Genomic DNA, 21,751 nt, shown 5'->3' with positions numbered 1-21,751 from the left:
TAAAATATTACCCTGTTTGTCATTCAAACCGTCCGCCCTTTGACATTGACTAAACTCTTACCAGGATGTCATCCTAAACGTTTCATCCACATTGGATAGCATTTCATAATAAAAGCCCTGTGAAATCTGCATTTTCTGACTTTTCGCTGTGTCACTTCATGTGATTTTTTTAAAGGCTTTAAATTGCATTTTGGTTGTGTTGGACGTGAAAATGTAAACGTGTCATATATATATATATATATATATATATATATATATATATATATATATATATATATATATATATATATATATATATATATATATGTATATATATATATATATATATATATATATATGTATATATATATATATATATGTATATATATATATATATATGTATATATGTATATATATATATATATATGTATATATATATATGTATATATATATATATATATGTATATATATATATATATACGTATATATATATATATATATATATATATATATATATATATATATATGTATATATATATATATATGTATATATATATGTATATATATGTATATATATATATATATATATATATATATATATATATATATATATATATATATATATATATATATATATATATATACATACACCAGCATCGACTCACTCTGGCGGCGGTTGTCCTGTATTGCATTTGCCGCCTCGGCATGACCTCAGCTGGGGGCTGCCGGGCTCTTCCATCCCTCGTCGAAAACGTACACAGCCTTTTTAATCATGATTGAGGAGCACATTGAGAAAATGACGCGGCGATGTGACACACGGAGTTGTTAAACCGAGGAAGTAAATCCCACCACCAGCACCAGTCGCCATCGGTGGCTCCGGCCAGGTCTTGCCCGTGCTTCTGCACTTAAACCGGGGAGGAAACCCCGAGGATCACGGCCTCTTGGCCGGATGACACCGGCGCAGACAGCACCGCGAAGCTAACCAATTATGTATTCCAATGGTTGGAAATAAGTGTACAAAATGGCGTGTTGCATTTATTTGCTGCTAGGTTAGTGGCTCTTAGCTGCCGGATGGACGCAACGGAAGTCGGACCGTGAGTGACAGTTGGAGCTAAAGGCTCCCCAGGTGAGACCACTTTGGACCGCTAGCTTGATCGACCATTTAATGCTAACACCTAAAATACAACAACACTAATACATAATAGGTATATTAATGACATTCATAGCGACTGTGGGCGCTTACTATATTAACACTTGTTAAAACTTTGTGCAGAATGCCATCCACATGTTGTGTACTTTATTACTAGTTTTGACATCTAAATGTGCATGCTAGTTGTGTGACTATTTCAAGCTAGTGGTTAGCAGAGTTCGGGATATATGTCATGGTGTTATATTGAGTAAAATGATAATATATTTAATAATTAACGGTTGTTGTTGCTGCATGTTACTGTTGTTGATTAGATTAAAGTCAAGTGTAATGTTTTGGTACTCAAGTGTCAAAGATACTTTCCATATTAGATTGACATTAATAGTAAGCCTTGGCACTGCCTGATTAAAAATCAATCATTACGATTTATTGAGGTTTGAGGTATAAATATGTAAACATGTATTGAACCTGTCATCTTAAAGTTAGTTTTTGCTAACTTCCTCCCAATGTCATTCAGAGTCAAGTTGTTTTTGAATAATTATGTCATTACAATCAACTTGTCCTTGAAGTTAGATACTTGCATTATTGTTAGTAAGCATCGTCACTGCCTGTGTAAACAAAAATCAGTCATTACGACTTTTTAATTTTGGAGTGATATACAAATATTTAGTGTCATTGTCATTACTTTGAACTAAATTCCTCTAAATGTTATTAAATTCCAAATTGTCTTTTGAATAGAAGAATCACAGAAGGAAACCTCTTTCCATAATTACAATAATTTATTACAACTTAGTTTTTAAGTATTCAAATTCTTATTGACAATATGAACTCCCTATCATTTTAATGTAATTTGTGATAAGTTTTTTTTTTTAACAGTAAGTGAATGCACTGGAAAACTATTGTCTTTTTGGGACTTTTTGCTCCTTTTACATTTCAAAATAATTAAGATCCATTTACTAAGGCATGCAAACATGTTCTTATTGGTCAGACAACAGGATCAGCAAGTTGCTTTCTGGAAGACTCATCAATATCAGGCGTGGGAAACATTTACAGAGGTCTTTGCATGCATGTTATAGAATTTTACATTACATTTTAATGATAATAATGTCAGTAAATTTACTACAAAAAAAACCCTAAAAATCTGTAGTACGTTACATGGGACATGTAAGACAGCCAAAAGAGGTTGGTATATGAGAATACAAAATAAAGTGTAGAAATGCACCCAATTGCAGGAAACGTAGTCTTGATTTTCAACATTTTCTTTCGGGGTTTGTGTGGCAGCACTTCGTGTTAATAGAAACGTTCCTCTTTTTTTCCCCTCACTTTTTATCTTTTTTTTTAAAGGGTACTCCCATCCCTGCAACATGCACCATTTTTGTTGAAATGTTTTGTTGTTCACTTTCAGGCATGATGGAAGGACTTCACAGCCAGGCAATAAGCTTGGACCCCCGCAGGCAGGAGTTACTTGAAGCTCGCTTTACTGGCGTCGGCGTGGCCAAGGTTTGTATTTTTGTATTTACTGCATATGCTTCAATATTTGCACAACATAGTTGAGCTCAATGAGCATCTAAAGTATTATCTCCTCAAGCGTGTGTGTGCTGCACTATATCATACATACTGCAAGGTGTTAACTGTATATGTAAGGACAACAAATAGAATAGGACACGTCATAGATGACTAATGGATGTAACGTCTGTCTTGTTTTTCCAGAGTTCGGCCAACAGTGAATCATCCAGCCAGTCTCTTTGCAGCGTGGGGTCCCTTAGCGACAAGGAAGTGGAGGTTTGTACAGTGTTATGGCGCGCGGGAGAGAGAATCAGAATCACACACATACACACACTTGTCAGCCATTTTTGCTGCAGGTGTCCTCACTTATGTCACCAACAAATTCCCCTTTTCCCCCAAATCATCATAGCCATTAATTGATAAATGTATGTGTTGTTACTAGCCACAACATTATGTACATAATATAATTTAGCATAATTATTAGGGGTGTGGGAAAAAAATCAATTCGAATCGCGATTCTCACGTTGTGCGATTCAGAATCGATTCTCATTTTTAAAAAAATCGATTTTTTTATTATTTTTTTAAATTTTAAATTTTTTAATTAATCATTCCAACAAAACAATACACAGCAATACCATAACAATGCAATCCAATTCCAAAAGCAAACCTGACCCAGCAACACTCAGAACTGCAATAAACAGAGCAATTGAGAGGAGACCCAAACACGACACAGAACAAACCAAAAGTAGTGAAACAAAAATGAATATTATCAACAACAGTATCAAAATTAGTTACAATTTCAACATAGCAGTGATTAAAAATCCCTCATTGACATTATCATTAGACATTTATAAAAATTTAAAAAAAAGAACAATAGTGTCACAGTGGCTTACACTTGCATCCCATCTCATAAGCTTGACAACACAGTGTCCAATATTTTCACAAAGATAAAATAAGTCATATTTTTGGTTCATTTAATAGTTAAAACAAATTTACATTATTGCAATCAGTTGATAAAAAGTTGTCCTTTACAATTATAAAAGCTTTTTACAAAAATCTACTACTCTGCTTGCATGTCAGCAGACTGGGGTAGATCCTGCTGAAATCCTATGTATTGAATGAATAGAAAATCGTTTTGAATCGGGAAAAAATCGTTTTTCAATCGAGAATCGTGTTGAATTGAAAAAAAAAAATTTGATTTTGAATCGAATCGTGACCCCAAGAACTGATATTGAATTGAATCGTGGGACACCCAAAGATTCACAGCCCTAATAATTATCCACGCAAGAGAAAGTAAGTCTGCAAGCAGTTTAATTTGCCATCTAAAAGCAGTCGCATTGTTTATGCGCATTATCGTCATCTACAGGACTGGAACAGTCCACTTTTTTCAAGTGTAATATTAATGTTTGATATTTATATTAGCCAGCTTGAAACATAGATTGTCCAATCAGTGAAGATAAAAAGGTATAATATTGCTAATAAGGTAATACATATGGACAATGTACAGGAAATATATGATTCTGCATGCAATTGTTTACATACACTGTACTTAATATGTATATTAATTGACATTGTTTCAGAAAGTGTTCACATGTTTATTTGAAATTTGAAATAATGTTATTATTTATTTGTAATTATTTAGTACAGTAATCCCTCTTTTATTGCTGTTAATTGGTTTCGGGCTTGACTGTTGTAAATTAATTTCCACAAAGTAGGAATTATTCATTATAATCGAATATTTTCATAGCGACACCATTAAAAAAAACTTTTTGCAACCTTTTAAATATGGTTTGTAACATTATGAGAGCCCTCTAGACATGAAATGAATGCCACCTGGTCACCTTTACACTCATTTAATCCAATATAGTAACACTGTCTGAGGCTTTGCAAATCAGTGGCCATGATACTGAAAAGCGGGACCTGATTGGTTTGCTCTCATCTAGTGACCAACTACTGTAGTATTGATCATTCATTTGTGAATGTTGTCTCTGTGTTGGCCTTGCGATGAGGTGGCGACTTGTCCAGGGTGTACCCCGTTTTCCACCGGAGTGCAGCTGGGATAAACTCCAGCACCCACCGCAACCCCAAAAGGGACAAGCGTTAGAAAATGGATGGATAGCCAATTAACACTAGAAATGTGTAATCTAGGACAAAAATACTTAAGGTATATTTAAAAAAATAAAAATAAAATAATCTGCCATAGTAAATCTGCAAACTTGAAACCCTAACTGTTTATTTTGCTTTTTTAAGTTATACGTTTTGCTAATGCATTTTAGATGTTTTTTTGTTTTTTTTTATATTTTGGATACAGCTTGTATAAACGATTTTCTGAAAGGGCACTACGTTTAAACGTTTACAAACTTTTGCGGCTTCTATGTAATGTATGTAATTATTGCGCATTGTTTGAGGAAGTTTTAAAAAAATGTATTACTTGGTATTGTTGTTAGTTTTTAATAATATAGTATTTTTAGTATTCATTTTTCATTTCATTTTGGACACAACTTATGCATTGAAACTAATTACAGTATTTTCTGTAGCTGTTGTCGACGTTGGGTAATGTCTGTAAAATGTTTACAAAAATCCCTATTTAAATTGACACACTTGGGCACACCATAGTGTCATCCATGTTTAGTACATGTCTTGTGAGGACGACACCGGAGAAGCCTGAAACCCACTCAACCCCTCAGAACCAAAGGTCACACAGCAGTGGCGACGTTTCTTTTCAGACACCGGAGAAGAAGAGCGAGCAGAGAAACCGGAAGAGAAGAGGAGACGTGTATGACAGCAACAGTCAGGGTAAATCCAATCTGCAAAGTTGAAGATTAAGAAAGCAGTCATCCACCTCTCCTACTCCTCACAAAATGTTCTCTCTTCACTGTCATCACTCTTATTTCCTGTCTGGCCCTCCAGGAAAGGGAAGAGGACACAAAACCAGTGATTATTTTGAGGTGAGGAAAAAAAAATTTAGATGATCAAATTATCATGCAATATCACCTCCTCCTGTCTTTTTCTTCTTTGGTGTCCAGTTTGCTGGCAACAGTGGTTCCGGGACCAGTCCGGCCCGCAGCATCCCCATGCTGGTGCGTTCCTCTTCCCAGCACTCGCTGTCCAATCCATCGGTAAACCTCCGCCCTGGCTTAAAAACATCCCGTTATTCTGATAAAAAATGTATATGTTGTGTAAAGACAGTGGATGACTTGACAAGAGGGTTCACTCTGTTTATTTCATTCCACTACAGATAGATAAAAGACTGCCCATGACTTTTTGAGCTATCGTTCAGGAAATGTCAAAATCGGAATAAGGAATAATTGATTACATTTTGGATCTGACCCGGTTTTTTCTACTGTGTTACCTTACGGTTACGTAACAAGCCTCTGTTTCTCTCTGTGTGTATGCGAGCGGCTCCGCCTCCACCCACAAATACAAAGAGAGTGGATGACTAACCAGATGGTTTACTCTATTTATTTAATTCCGCTACAGATAGTTCATAAGGTCATGGGCAGATTTGTATCTACCGTTCAGGAAATGAATGGACGGTGTGGCGCAGTTGGGAGAGTGGCCGTGCCAGCAACCTGAGGGTTCCTGGTTCAATCCCCACCTTCTACCAACCTCGTCACGTCCGTTGTGTCCTTGAGCAAGACACTTCACCCTTGCTCCTGATGGGTCGTGGTTAGGGCCTTGCATGGCAGCTCCCGCCATCAGTGTGTGAGTGTGGAAATAGTGTCAAAGCGCTTTGAGTACCTTGAAGGTAGAAAAGCGCTATACAAGTCTAACCCATTTACCATTTATAAATGTCAGAAATGGGATAAGGAGCAAGTAATTACATTTTGGGGCTGATCCGGTTTATTTTTAAGACATTAGCTTACATTTACGCTACACACCTCTCCTGCTCTATGTGTGTGTATGCTAGAGGCCCCGCCTCCACCCACAGATACAAAGAGAGTGGATGACTGACAAGATGGTTCACTCCGTTTCTTTTATTCCGCTATAGATAGCTGAAAAAGTTATGGGCGGATATTTAGGAATTTTTCAGGAAAAGTCAGAAACGGCATAAGGAAAAGGTGATTACATTTTGGAGGTGATCCGGATCATCTTAAAAAAATTTTTTTTTTACTATTATTAGGTAGGGTTTGGCGGAGGTCTGCGTTTTAAGTGCTTTTTGAACTTTGTAATTGTACACTCAGAATACAGATTTAATTGTGCAAAGTTGCACTTTTTACATTTTATGGCAAAGGTGTTCTTTTGTTCTTCTTTAGTCCACAGATTTGAGCTTTATATTTTATCTTTTTTTTTTTTTTGTAAAAATGACTAAACAAAAAAAGATTTAGAAAAACACACTGAAGTAAACCGTGACTATGACACCCTAATCTAAAAGTATTCATATTACTTTTGCATTTGTAGATCAGTCATTTTTGTATACATTGTATTCAGGCTTGGATAACATAACTTTTAAATGTCTAGTGTCCTTCTGTAACACCCAGCTTTTGAGAACCATGGTTCGGCCCAAATTAGGCCTAATTAGTCAAGGCAGGTGTGTTCACCTATATAAAGCCCTCAGACCCACCCTGACTCTTTTAGCCACCCGTTCAGAGCCATGGTGCGTGACAGGTTGTTATTTGTTTGAGTGCATGCTTTTTACGGACTCAAGAAGATTGAATGTTTGTCACTGTCCAAGTTGTGCTTCCTTACAAATGTGCACGGTTTGTAAGGAAGTTTAAGGTCAAACAGTGACAGTGGGGGGGTCAAACTGTCACAGTGACATTTTGTTAATATAAATATTTAGAATTTTTAATCAAACATCATCAATTCAACACTACATATTCCCTGTCTTTGCCCATCTCCGTCTCGTGGTTTCCAGTTCCAGCAAAGCAGCCCTTCGTCAGGAAGCTCGGCCCACACAGACTCTTCATCCTGCAGCTCTAGTAAGATGGCCCACGCACACTTGTGCTCCCACAGAGCCACCCAGGTAACAGACTATATCATCTTGTCGTGGCCATTTTGAAAAATTGACATGACTCTTTGTGATAAAGTGTATTGTGTTATCAAAGTAAGCAAACTGAACAAACATACACACCTTGCTTAACCCATTGCAAATGAAAGTAAGCCTGCCATAACGAACATGGACATAATGGGGTCATGTCAGTGACACAGCGTTGTTGTTGTCTCACTAAAGTCCGATATGACGCTGCTGAAGCTGGCGGCACTGGAGAGAAACAAGAACTCGGACCTTGAGAAGAAAGAAGGGAGGATAGATGACCTGCTGAGGGTAAGAGCAAAAAAATCCATCCTTGGATTTGTTGTCTGCAGACAGTTATCAAAGCTGAATTTGAAGTACCATGAGTGGTTGGCATCATGCAGCTTTATTTACCGCTGCGTGCGCTTTAAAATGTTGATCCACAGTGTGTTTGTAATGAAGTCACCAGTGGTATTAATTCTGACTGAGCAGTTTGCTCCTTACCACAATTACAACATTGGTTCTGTTGCTGCTTTGTGCTGCCGCATATTTGATATTACACATTTTTTTCTTTTCTAATTTACCATGCACTCCATATAATTGCTGAAGTTAAAAAATGAAGTTGTATACAATGCATTTTCAGTAGGCTCACTCCAATTATCACCTACTTCAAATTATACATTTATAAATTAGGGATGCACAATATTATTTTTTTCAACTCAATAGCGATCCCTTTCTGCTTCTCAAGACCGATAACCGATAACTTATTTACCGTATGTTTCGGACTCTAGAGATCAAGAGTATATTAGCCAAACCCATAAATTTAGGGGGAAAAAAATGTTTCCATATACCGTAATTTCCGGACTATAAGCCGCACCTGACTATAAGCCGCACCAGCTAAATTTAGGGGAAAATACAGATTGCTCCATATATAAGCCGCACCCGACTATAAGCCGCAGGGTTTTGATGTGTAATTAGCGTAGTATATAGGGGTTCCTGCTACCACGGAGGGGATTGTCGGGACAGAGATGACTGTTTGGGAACGCAAAGCGTCCCATTTATTAACAATAAATCTTTCAATCATTCAATCAAACTTTCACATCTTTGACATGGCAAACAGCATTCGTGCAGAGTACAAATAATACAACGGTGCAAAGTAATACGAAGTGCTCGCCTGTACGTTATCAAAATAACCAGCCTACCGGTATATGAAAAGTCAGTCTTTAATCATTGTGTCATCGTCTTCCTCCTGCGTACTAAAACCACCGAAATCCTCTTTGTCGGTGTCGGAGAAGAACAGGCCGTATATAAGCCGCACCCTTGTATAAGCCGCAGGGACCAGAACGAGGGGAAAAAGTAGCGGCTTATAGTCCGGAAATTACGGTATTAGCCACACCAGACTATAAGCCACAGATATATACCTTGTGAATATGTTATGTTATTTACACGGAAATATTTTGTAAATTTTTAACTACATTAATTGTTTTCAAACGGTGTCTGTAACACGGCAGTAAAACGGTCAATCAAATAAAACCGAAGTCATCGACATGGACCCACTAGCTGTGGAAGCCAGCTCTCCAATCAGCTAAACAGACTCAATAACTCCACAGTGAAAATTTACTAAGGAATTTGTGAAACTGGAACAATACAAACACAATGCCATTGTAAGTTAATAATACTAACACAGACACTCATTAACGTGTTAGCATATTAGCTAATGCTAACGACGCTAGCTTTATTACATTACAATAGCTTGTACAAATATGCATAAAAACACTCTTACAGACATCACACATGGGACGGTTTAGTAAGTATAAACAGTTTTAATTATATTGTAAAGCTTAAAAACCTTGCTTGGAGTGATGAATGAAGAATCCTTACGAGTAAAAACTTTACGGACGACTAGAAGACGGAACGGCACTCATACTTTCGTTTCAAAGCGTGCAGTAAACGTAGGCATTCACAGAGACGCACCTGTAGGGAGCAAAGTGTCCAGAAGATGGTGCCACAGCACAAACGATAACACACCAGTGCAGCGTCTTTGCATGTGTTTAATAAAAATGATTTGCATTATGTCCTTCAGCGAAGAAGAATCAATAAATTAGCTGCAATGTTTTATAAGCCGCAGGGTTCAAAGCGTAGGAAAAAAGTAGCTGTTTATTGTCCGGAATTTACAGTAGATACTGTATATTGTTTTCTAAATGTAGATTTAATGGAGTTTGTGAAAATATACAAGGAAATAAAGACTCAAAGTTTGTTCTAACCATCACTACTGTGGTAGAGCGAACCTCACATCCATAAATTGGTAGTGAATCTTATGTCCTTATTTTCATCCACCAGTGTGTGCAGGAGTGCAGCAATCACATCGTATTTTGCTAGCAAACACACATCCGAAAAAAGCGGCTGCTCCGAAGTAGGTGGTGATGGAAGGTGGTCCGCTGGCTGGCAGGGTCCAGTGTCATCAGCGATGGTGGGGGGCGGGGTCTTCTGCAGCTCTGATATCGCAGCTGTTAAGTGTATCACTGATTCATGTATTGTTTTATTTCTGGCCTCCTCACAGAAACAATCTAGTGTGTTTGCTGCTTTTCTGTCACTTTTTGGCGCCCATGATTGATAGTTTAGCATGCTTGACATTGAACTCAAATGAGGGAGAGTGGCTTACAACAGATGATGGGTGACCTTGCCTCATTGGAGCGTTTTAATTTTAAAAAATGTTAACGGTTATCTGTAATTTTTTTGTTATTAGCAGTGGGACGTCATAATTCCTAGTATCGACCCGATAGTTATTGTGCGACCCTAATTTAATTAAACACCCGGCTATAAACAATGTTAAACAGAATATTAAAAGCTAATAATTGCTAACTGCTAGCTGTTTTTGCAGGCCAACTGCGACCTCCGGCGTCAAGTGGAAGAGCAGCAGAAGATGTTGGAGCGCTTCAAAGAGCGCCTCAACAAGTGTGGAACCATGAGCAAGAAGCTCCTCATTGAAAAGGTTCATTTGCATACCTGTCCTATACTGCAGCAAGCGTCCAAATATTTTCCAAATACAATACATTTAACAGGGTACTTTGATACCTTTTTGTACGCTAAAGGTGCTAAAATCAATCTAATGCAGGTCAATATATTATCTAACAAAACATCCACATCCTAGCTTTATGTTGTAGGTGCTGAAGCAAATTAGTGTAAAATTGAAACATTATATGCCAAGGTCCAGTAAAAAAAAAAGTTGGGCTGTACTTTGGGCAACCTTCTCTTATAGTATCAATTTTATCCAGCCTGGTGCTTGACTTTGCCTTTTTAAATTGTTTTCTGGTAGTCAAAGCAAGAGAAAAGTGCCTGCCGGGACAAGAGCATGCAGGATCGTCTGCGTCTGGGCCACTTCACCACAGTTCGCCACGGCGCCTCCTTCACCGAGCAATGGACTGATGGATTCGCCTTCCAGAATTTCATCAAGTCAGCTCTGCGGCTACAAGCATCGCACGTTTTCGAACAAGCTTTGCGATGATTGTGTCATGGATGTACTTTTTTCAGGCAGCAGGAGCGCATCAACTCACAGCGTGAGGACATAGAGAGGCAAAGGAAGCTGCTGGGGAAAAGGAAGCCGCCACCTGTGGTCCAAGCGCAGCCGCCGAGCATCGAGCAGAGCAAACGAAGGAGCAGGAGCAACGGCCAAGAGAGTGAAGCGTAAGCTCGCATACTGTAGTGCTGGCTTACCCAACCTCTCATGAGCCAAAGCACATATTTACATGAGAAAAATCTCTCAGCACATATGACTTATTTTGTTGTAATAACACCAACAGGTGGATGGAGACACCTGTCAATTATGTGACATGTAGTGGAAGAGCATTTAATTTCTCCACAATTCTATTAATTTCCTTCCTTATACCTTCTCTAAGTGTATTTTAAACCAGGGGTGTCCAAACTTTTTCCACAAAGATCCACATACTGAAAAGTCAAAGCATGGCGGAGCCATTTTGATATTTTATATTATTAAAAAAAGGAAAATGCATACATCTAAAAACAAACATTTGTGTCAGCAATGTGTTATAGGTAACAACAATGCACAGGCTTACCTGGGTTGAATCCCCCGATTTTGACGAGCAAATGCAATGATTGTTGTTCATAGCTTTCAAACACAGACAGCTCTGCTTCGCATAGCGATTGTGTACACTCTCTTGGCTGCAATGTTTTATGCTACTGTGCCGAGCGGGGCTGTAAACCAGGTTGCCGGTGTGAAAGGCCAGTGTCCTGACTAGGGTATTATTAGAATAAAATAGAATATATTAATAATGATATTAGAATAAATTATTTTATTTGTTTCATCTTTTTGCTCTTTTTTTTCTTACATTTTTACTTGTTTTCGTTGTCTTTTCTTTCCACAATATGCTGTGGACCAACAAAACCTGAGCTGCGGAACGCAAATGGCCCCTGGGCCACACTTTGGACATCTCTGTTTAAATATAGAATTTTCATTGTAGTCCATTTAAAAAAATACGTACATATATATATTTAATGTATTGCTTTTTTGTTTTCTTTTTTAATATATGTTTAAAACCATTTAATTATATGTGTGTATATTAGATTTTTTATATTAATTGAGTATTTTTTCTTCTTTTTTGACTAACCCGTTGTCACTTTGTCGCCCCCAGGCTCTCACTGGCAGAGTATCACGAGCAAGAGGAGATATTCAAACTTCGAATTGGTTACCTAAAAAAGGTATCAGCCTATATCTCCGATCAATAAATGAACTTGTTTTAGAGGCTTAATGGAGATGATGAAGGTGATAGAGTTGTGTTCCCCGACCCCGCAGGAAGAAGCGGAAATTCAGACGGAGTTGGAGCGCTTGGAGCGAGTCCGAAACCTGCACATTCGAGAGCTGAAGAGAATTCACCACGAGGACAATTCGCAGTATGTATCGTGGGTGATGTTCACCACACATTACATTAGTACACACATTGAGTCTTAGATGAATACATTAGTCATATTGTTTAATTTTGACTGACAGTTAACAGAAGAGGTCAGTGCAGGTGTACTTAATGTTGTGGTCAATTGGTCTCACTCCGCAGATTTAAAGACCACCCGACACTAAACGACCGCTACCTGCTGTTACATTTACTCGGAAGAGGAGGCTTCAGTGAAGTTTATAAGGTAAGCGACCACTCAAGTTTGTTTTTTTTTACATTTACATTTTACATTCCTTCACCCAATGTATTTGTTTTTCAGGCCTTTGATTTAACGGAGCAAAGGTATGTGGCCATTAAAATACACCAGCTCAACAAGAACTGGCGAGACGAGAAGAAGGAGAACTACCACAAGTGAGTAGAAATATCCTATTTCCTCATAGGCTGCCGGAGTGTCCTTGTTGGTGTTTTATTTCTGTGGAGGGATTTTGAATACTATTTTTGCTACCTTTTTATCTTAAGAACATATAATAAGGACGTAACGGTATTGTGTATACCGCGGAAATGCCATTTCAAAATACTCACAATAATGCCGTGACGTGTGACCGTACCAAACAGGAACTTGATCTTTGCAGTTTTTTTCTGGCGCTACTGAGTGGGCCGGTCTGAGAAGTGAATGACATCTCCCATCAGCCCCTGCGCAGTCTAGGCAAGCAGAGCTGAGGTTAATTGGAACCTCATGTGAAGTTTAAAGGGGACCTGGGATGAATTTTGTCTTTGTTAAACAACGCCAAAGCGTCACATTATAAGGTCCATGCATTTTGGTGTGAGCTTTCACACAGTTTTGGATTCCTCTGTTTGCGGGGTTTTCATTCTGGCTACGTTGTGACTACACTGGGAGGTGAATATTCTTATTTAGACATTAAGTCCAGTTCTCAACCAGCTAGAGGATAATGTTTTATCAAAATAACACATTATTTTGATCTAATCTTGGCATGTGCATAGTAACACCAACATTCAACATCAATTGTGTATAATAGCATGTTTTATGCAGAGTCTGAATTAATCAGGCAGTGTATATATTTAAACATTGTATTAAATGTATGATAAGAGTGGTGTGTGGTTTCATTTGCAATCTGAGAATGCCTCCACAACAAAGCCTGCAGACAGACTCAAACAAACGGCTTATAAATATTACTGTGGAGCAAAATGTACTCATATTTTACCATGAAGCATATGTGATACATAGATGGATGATCTAGACCAGTGGGTTCCCAACCACCGGGCCGCGGCCCGTTACCGGTCTGTGGATCGATTGGTACCGGGCCGCACAAGAAATATTTTTAAAAAAATAAAAAAATAATTTTTTATTTTTTTATTAAATCAACATAAAAAACACAACATACACTTACAATTAGTGCACCAACCCAAAAAACATCCCTCCCCCATTTACACTCATTCGCACAAAAGGGTTGTTTCTTTCTGTTATTAATATTTCTTGTTCCTACATTATATATCAATATATATCAATACAGTCTGCAGGGATACAGTCCGTAAGCACACACGATTGTATTTTTTTATGACAATAAAAAAAATAAAAATACATTACCCCCAAAAAATGTGTTTGAATGCAGATTAAAAGAGGGGGGTGGGGTGGTTACCCACATATGCGGTCCTCTCCAAGGTTTCTCATAGTCATTCACATTGACGTCCCACTGGGGTGAGTTTTCCTTTCCCTTATGTGGGCTCTGTACCGAGGATGTCGTTGTGGCTTGTGCAGCCCTTTGAGACACTTGTGATTTAGGGCTATATAATTAAACACTGATTGATTGATTGATTGAAAATCTTCATAGGTCCACTTTAAGATGGTATGGGCGCATTTTGTTGGGCAAGCGTGCACAAACATTTGCATAAAGCAAACAAATTGTCCAGTTCCATGCTGATTGTTTTAAAAAAAATTAAAATGATCAGTTGATGGTACACTTAATAAAGATAACAAGCTGGATCTGTGAATAATTACACATTTGCTACAGACAAAATGTGATTAATTGCAATTAAATATTTTAAGAATTTGACAACCGTAATATAAAATTAATTAACAAAATAATATAAATATATGAAAATACACAGTACAGGTCAAAAAGTTTAGACACACCTCATTTCAATTTGTTTTCTTTATTGTCATGACTATTTACATTGTAGATTGTCACTGAAGGCATCAAAACTATGAATGAACACATGTGGAGTTATGTACTTAACAAAGAAGGTGAAATAACTGAAAACATGTTTTATATTCTAGTTTCTTCAAAATAGCCACCCTTTGCTCTGATTACTGCTTTGCACTTCTTGGCATTCTCTCCATGAGCTTCAAGAGGCACAAAACTCTTGAAAGCAAGCACAGAGGCGTAATAAACACAATGGCTGGATAGTACACAACATTGTGTAAGATTACCTTCAGTACTACACAGGAAACATGTTTAGCTTACCTCGGAAGGTGCTGCTGTTTTGGTTAGCAATGGGCTTCAAATGGATTAAAAGGGTGGTGTGTATTTGGAGAGTCCATTAACATGGAGGCCTTTATCTGAAGAAATACGATCATTTCTATAACTGTTTTTTAAAGGCACGCCTGTAGAGAATACAGAATCCACAAAGAACTGGATCACCCTCGCATCGTCAAACTATACGACTACTTCTCTCTCGACACAGATTCGTAAGTTCTTCCTCAACGTTTATACATTTTTTCGATAGTAAAATTCTGTTTGAGTGACATGTTTTTTTTTGTCCAGATTCTGCACGGTCCTGGAGTACTGCGAGGGCAACGACCTGGACTTCTACTTGAAGCAAAACAAGCTGATGAGCGAGAAGGAGGGCCGCTCCATCGTCATGCAGATCGTCAACGCGCTCAAGTACCTCAATCAGATCCGACCGCCCATCATCCACTACGACCTCAAGCCTGGTACGAGTCTTGAATCAGCGCCTCGTGGTTACACGGAAGCTCATTTTGCTCGCCATCCTAGGCAACATCTTGCTGGTCAACGGCTCCGCTTGCGGCGAAATCAAAATCACCGACTTCGGCCTGTCCAAGATCATGGACGACGACAGCTACAGCGCCGCGGACGGCATGGAGCTCACCTCGCAGGGAGCGGGCACCTACTGGTACGTGCATCACAGGACCAGTAAAAGACCTTTTCTGATGTGTCACCTTGCAGGTACCTTCCCCCGGAGTGCTTTGTAGTCGGCAAGGAACCTCCCAAAATATCCAATAAGGTCGATGTCTGGTCACTGGGGGTCATCTTTTACCAGAGCTTATATGGACGCAAGGTAGGAGGAAGTCTACTGCAGTGTTAAAAAAAAATATATATATATAGTGGAGCGGAATATTAAAAAAATATATTTTATGGGAATAAAAACATGGTAACACTTTAGTATGGGGAACATATTCACCATTAATTAGTTGCTTATTAAAGTAACAAAGACTTAATTTAGAGTTATTTGGACACTAGGGGAACATATAAAGGTTAGGGTTACTAATAAGCAATAATTCTGAGGTTATTGAGGGAAGACTCTTAGTTAATGGCTTACTGGTTGTATAATAAGGCCATGCAGAATAAGGCATTAATAAGTACTTAATAATGACTAATTAAGAGCCAATATGTTACTACTTTGCAGGTTAATAAGCAACTAATTAATGGTGAATGTGTTCCCCATACTAAAGTGTTGCCAAAAACATATATTTTTGTGTAAATAAAACAATATGTGATAAAATATACAAAACTAATTGTTATACTAATTATATAACAATAGTGTCACAATAAATACATAGATACATGTATAATTTAATAGGGGTGCTGAACATTTTTTATTCACATTCAAATCTCTGTTCTAAATGGATTCACAAATTTGAAGAATCTATTTTTTACGGGGATTATGCATTTCATCGCTTTTTCAAATTACATTACATTAATTGACACATTGAAATGTAATTTTGTATAGTGATATTAAACAATTTCAGCAATGTATTTATACATTCCATGACAATTTTATTTAATTATTTGCATTTCATCGCTTTTTTAAAATTACTGTTGGAAGTTAGTTTTTGTTTTTTATAAATAAAAAAAAAACATCACCAAATAATTAAAAATAAATACATATGAATTGCGCTGTATTGCACAATTATTTAATCGATGCACAATTGAATGCATTATTCCTCACTTTTGATCTTATTTCATTGTCCATCTTATTTAATTGGCTTAATATTTATTTAACTGCTGCACAAGCCAAAAATGAAATGTATTGATTTATTGAATTTCTAAAAAATAAATTTTTCAGGTCATCTCCACCCTTACTCACAGCCAATACAAACTTTTGTAACCTGGTTTGAAAATGTGTTGTTATAATTTTTCTACCAATTGGTTTGAATCCAGAATCGATTCTGATTTTAAATGGTCACCCCTAAGAATTGGAATCATTGAATTGTGAGTTATTGTAAGATTGACATCCCTACTATCTAATAAACAATAATGAATTAATGTATATTGAATGTTTAACATTCTCCAATGAGAATTTAAAACTTAATTCTCATATTAGTATGATTGTTCTGCTTTAAAAAAAAAACACTGCAATATTATTTTAATATTAGTACATTATTTTTGTAGCATTAGTTAAAAAATAAGACTATTTCTAATAAATTACATGTTTTCCCCCTTCTCCGTACTCTTCTTGGGGAGATTTGTTTTTGGTTTTATTTGAAGCCTTTTTTATGTTAACAGCCCAACATCAGCCTTAAATTGTAGATATTCCCTCAATCTTTTATTATCCAAAGATGTCTGGTGGGATACATGGGGGACATCTACCACCATGCACTTCAAAGAACCAGCGGTTTTATTCTGACAAAGTTGGGTTTTCTCCTCATTCAGCCGTTTGGTCACAACCAATCCCAGCAGGACATCCTCCAAGAGAACACCATCCTTAAAGCTACTGAGGTGCAGTTTCCTCCTAAACCTGCAGTCAGCGCTGAAGCCAAGGTATGGATTAGTCATGTTCAATAACATTTATGGGGAGAATGTAGTTAGGGATGAAGCAGATTCAATAGATCAGCTTGTCGCAAATTAACATTTTATTTTATTTTTTATTTTATTTTATTTTATTTTTTTTATTTTTATTTTTTTTTTATAATGTCCTGCCCAGCTTCTCGGGCAAATCATATAGCAGATGTAGATGCCCATATCGGCTGTTCAGATTTCCTTTACAAAAGAGAAGTGTAGGATACTTCTCTTGTTGCCTTACTTGTATTTTGACTTTATTAAATGTATTTATATAATCATTTGGTGCAGCCGGGCAAATTAACATTTTAAATGCACCCAAGTATTTATTTCATGTTGTGGTCGTTCTGTATTTGCTGCATTTCATTTGACTTTAGTTATGGGCTCAGTTATCATGCTTACCTGTTGTTGTAAATTAAGTGTATTTTTGTTGATTATTTTTTAATTGCTCAGTTTGACTTCGATAAAAGTGGGTCTCAAGTTGACACCAGCTGAGAACCCACTGTTATAAATCATTCATTATTAATAATGAAACTGCTCATTTATTACAAGCTGTTCATGTAAAACAAAAGGGGAAAAAAATTTCAACTGTTCATTATTTGTAAAATTGTAAAACACATTTAAATTGGATCTTATTAATTAAATCAAACAATTTCATGACAATTTGAATTATGTATATTCATTTTAGAGATGTTTTTAAATTAGGATTTTTTTTAATTTTTTTTTTAAATAAAAAATGTTTTATTGAAATTGGCAGATTTATTCATCTGTTCATTTAAAATGATGAAATCAATTCCAATGTATTCTTACATAATGACAAACAATTTCAACAATGTATTAATACATTTCCTGACAATTTGAATTATGTTTATATTCATTTCATGGATTTTGGAAATTATGACAATTGTTTTTAAATAAAAAAAAAAAAAGGCTCAATTATTAAAAATGCCATTTATTTAGCTGTTCATTACTTGTAAATTGTGAAACACATTCAAATGTTATCTTTTATAATGATATTAAACAATTTCAATTTACATATACATTTTATTACAAATTTGATAGATCATAATACTTCCTTCATGGATTTTTTTTGTTTTAAATTAGAACATTTGTTTTTTTTAGTTAATAAAATGATTGAATCGATTAAAAATGCCAGCTTAATTCTTTGTGAAACACATTGAAATGTAATCATGTATAGTGATATTAAACAATTTCAGCAATTTATTAATACATTCCATGACAATTTTATTTAATTATATGCATTTCATCCCTTTTTTTAAATTACTGTAGGACATTTGTTTCTTTTTTTAATAAAAAATGCATTAAATCATTAAAAATGCCATGAAACATTACCAAACAATTAAAAAGAGATACATATGAATTATGCTGTATTGCACAATTAAATGCATTATTCCTCACACATGATTTTATTTCATTGTCCATCTTGTTCAATTGGTTTAATATTTATTTGACTGCTGCACAAGCCAAAAATGAAATGTATGGATTTATTGAATTTCTTCACAGAACTTTATCCGTCGCTGCCTGGCCTATCACAAGGAGGAGCGTGTGGACGTCCTCCAGCTGTCCAGAGAACCTTACTTAATGCCGACTATCCGAAAGGCCCTCGGCTCGACCGGCGGGGTCGCTGGCGGCGGCGCACCCATGGCTCCTCCCTTTGCCTCCACCTCTAGCTGCTATGGCAACAGTGCCTCCAACTGAAGGATGGACCAGCTGGATGCATGCGCTAACGCTACCACTCATTTCAAGGGCGCCCCAAAATTTGCACAAAGCAACAGGCAGCATCACATGTCTGCGCTGTAAAATCAGCCAATCATCATCAGACATTGCGCACACCCCCCCCCACCCGGACTTTTACTGCAATGACTGAAAACCAAAGTATATAATATTTACAAATAAAATATAAATGATCTTACTTGCAGTAATACTAATACGTAACCGGTAATATTATTTTGAATAATCCACTGGAAGTCCACTGCTTTTTTTTCTGTGATGAGTGAAACTCCTGCTCTAAAAAAAGGGGGAAAATAAAAATATGTAACCGAAAAAAGAGACTTTGAGTACTTTTTGAAGTTCAGCATTATTTGTAAAGGCTGAATTGTCCATACCGTTCTTAAAATGGGCAATTGATTCTCAAACTGTTTTTTAATTGTACAAAAAAATACAAATGTTTTAACCAAAAAACAAGGAAGTACAAACCACTTACTACACACACACACAAACACTTTTCTATCAGATTTGGCAGTTTTTGTCCGTTATGAAAGATTTTTTTTAAACAATAGTTCAGCGTTGACGTGTATGGATGGATAAGTGAATTATATTTATATAGCGTGTTTCTCTAGTGACTCAAAGTGCTTTTCACATAGTGGAACCCAATATCTAAGTTACATTTAAACCAGTGTGGGTGGCACTGGGAGCAGATGGGTAAAGTGTCTTGCCCAAGGACACAACGGCAGTGACTAGGATGGCGGAAGCGGGGATCGAACCTGGAACCCTCAAGTTGCTGGCACGGCCACTCTACCAACCGAGCTATACCGTCCGATGAAACAAATGTGTGACATTATCTCAAATTATTTTAAATCCATCCATCCATCTTCTTCCGCTTAGCTGAACTCGGGTGGCGGGGGCAGCAGCCCAAGCAGAGAAGCCCGGACTTCCCTCTCCCAGGCTACCTGTGTCCTGGGTCTTCCCCGTGGTGTACCGGTCGGATGCGCGCTCCCTCGGGAGGTGATCATCTTAAGGAGGTGTTTAAATCATTTTAAATGTAGGGAATTTCTTTAGTTTTGCATGCATGCATTGATTAAACAAGAAGAATAAAATGTTACCTGGACTTCATATCCTTCTGAGAGCCAGAGTCATTTTTTTGTTGAATTTTCCACTGTAGAGGACGCCCGTTCTCATAAGGATATTAAGCCGAGGAATCAGCACACGTTTTTTTCCAACACAGCTAGGAGGAAAAATGTGCGTTTTTGGAAAATCCAGCGGTATCTTTGAGATACAGTTTACGAGTTTTTCCGGTCACAAGCTGTCTTTCGGCTAATAGTCACGCTGGGTGAGCGGTTCAACGCCGCTATTTGGTGTAGCATATGTCGTTAATGTTTTGACCAAAACATCCGGTCTCACTCATTAGCTTGCGGCTAGAAAGGGACGTAACTTTGTTTTTTTTCAACCATGGAAGCAAAGTTTAAAACTTGTATCCGATTCTACTAACTACTTCCTGCAGTGTTTTTCAACCTTTTTTGAGCCAAGGCACATTTTTGTCATTAAAAAAAATCCAGAGGCACACCACCAGCAGAAATGAAACTCAGTACACAATAAAAAGATGTCGCAATTGTTGGATATGACTTTAAACCATAACCAAGCATGCATCACTGTAGCTCTTGTCTCAAAGTAGGTGTACTGTCACCACCTGTCACATCACGCCCCGACTTATTTTGAGTTTTTTAGTGTTTTCCTGTTGCAGTTTCATGTCTTCCTTTGAGCGCTATTCCCCACACCTGCTTTTTTTTTTTTTTTTAGCAATCAAGAACATTTAAGTTATTGCTATCTTTTTTTGTGTGGACATTCACTGCAAACACTGAAATCTAAGTAAGATTAAATATCTCAAATAAGGGTGATATTTGCTTATTTTCTGTCTGGTAAGATCATTCTTCTCACTAAGCAGATGTTTTACTTGTTTAAGGGTTTTGGTCCTAAATGATCTCAGTAAGATATTACAGCTTGTAGCTGAGATTTGATGACCTATATTGAGTAAAACATGCTCGAAACTAGAATATGATGCAAAGCTGTGTCATTAACACTCAAAAGTATAAAACTACTTTTTTAAAGTAATTTCTTACTTCAAGCATGAAAAAAAAATGATGCCGAGCGCATATCATTATGTCAAGATAATTGCACTAGCATTTACTTAATTTAAGAATATTTTTCAACATATTGAGCAAAAAGGTCTTTTTTTTTTCTACCAAGAAAAGTGCACTTATTAGTGAGAATATACTTATTTTAAGGTATTTTTGGGTTCATTGAGGTTAGCTAATTTTACTTGTTTTGGAAAGTCTTGGCAAGCCGAATTTTCTTGTTCTATTGGCAGATAATTTTGCTTAGTTCAAATAAAATACCCCTAATTTTTTTTTTTTTTTTTTCTTGTTTTTGAACACTGACTTTTTGCAGCGTTGTTGATTGTCATGTCATGTACAGATGTACTTTG

The 21,751-nt window shown here is 36.8% G+C and overlaps 1 protein-coding gene across 3 annotated transcripts; it reads left to right on the top strand.

The window, feature by feature from the left end:
- Window positions 1-657: 657 nt before the first annotated feature.
- Window positions 658-19,612, top strand: LOC133655438 (serine/threonine-protein kinase tousled-like 2). Of its 3 annotated transcripts, none has more exons than XM_062055622.1 (21): window positions 658-1,105; window positions 2,532-2,626; window positions 2,837-2,908; window positions 5,359-5,428; window positions 5,543-5,580; window positions 5,659-5,712; window positions 7,491-7,598; window positions 7,806-7,898; window positions 10,468-10,578; window positions 10,903-11,039; window positions 11,118-11,270; window positions 12,236-12,302; window positions 12,397-12,494; window positions 12,653-12,734; window positions 12,810-12,901; window positions 15,108-15,197; window positions 15,274-15,443; window positions 15,505-15,643; window positions 15,697-15,808; window positions 17,404-17,511; window positions 19,054-19,612. In XM_062055622.1, the coding sequence occupies exons 2-21, from the start codon at window positions 2,534-2,536 to the stop codon at window positions 19,246-19,248; spliced, it is 2,082 nt and encodes a 693-aa protein (XP_061911606.1). In that variant the 5' UTR covers window positions 658-1,105; window positions 2,532-2,533; the 3' UTR covers window positions 19,249-19,612. The 3 variants fall into 3 exon arrangements, with proteins under 3 accessions (XP_061911606.1, XP_061911605.1, XP_061911607.1); XM_062055621.1 differs by having other exon boundaries at window positions 5,659-5,751; XM_062055623.1 differs by lacking the exons at window positions 658-1,105; window positions 2,532-2,626; window positions 2,837-2,908; ... (1 more) ...; window positions 5,543-5,580; window positions 5,659-5,712 and adding an exon at window positions 7,274-7,351.
- Window positions 19,613-21,751: the final 2,139 nt, after the last annotated feature.

Source organism: Entelurus aequoreus, linkage group LG08, assembly GCF_033978785.1.
Source record: "Entelurus aequoreus isolate RoL-2023_Sb linkage group LG08, RoL_Eaeq_v1.1, whole genome shotgun sequence".
NCBI classification, from domain to species: Eukaryota; Metazoa; Chordata; class Actinopteri; order Syngnathiformes; family Syngnathidae; genus Entelurus; species Entelurus aequoreus.
The sequence above is the reverse complement of the archived record's forward strand: the minus strand, read 5'-3'. Positions and strand labels throughout refer to the sequence as shown.

What these genes read in the sequence shown, in the direction of transcription:
- LOC133655438 (XM_062055621.1), top strand. Translation starts at nt 2,534, where the DNA reads ATGATGGAAGGACTTCACAGCCAGGCAATAAGCTTGGACCCCCGCAGG. An exon ending in GCTCCCACAGAGCCACCCAG is followed by an intron (nt 7,599 to 7,805) that starts GTAACAGACTAT and finishes GTCTCACTAAAG; the next exon opens with TCCGATATGACGCTGCTGAA. An exon ending in CAGGGAGCGGGCACCTACTG is followed by an intron (nt 15,644 to 15,696) that starts GTACGTGCATCA and finishes GTCACCTTGCAG; the next exon opens with GTACCTTCCCCCGGAGTGCT.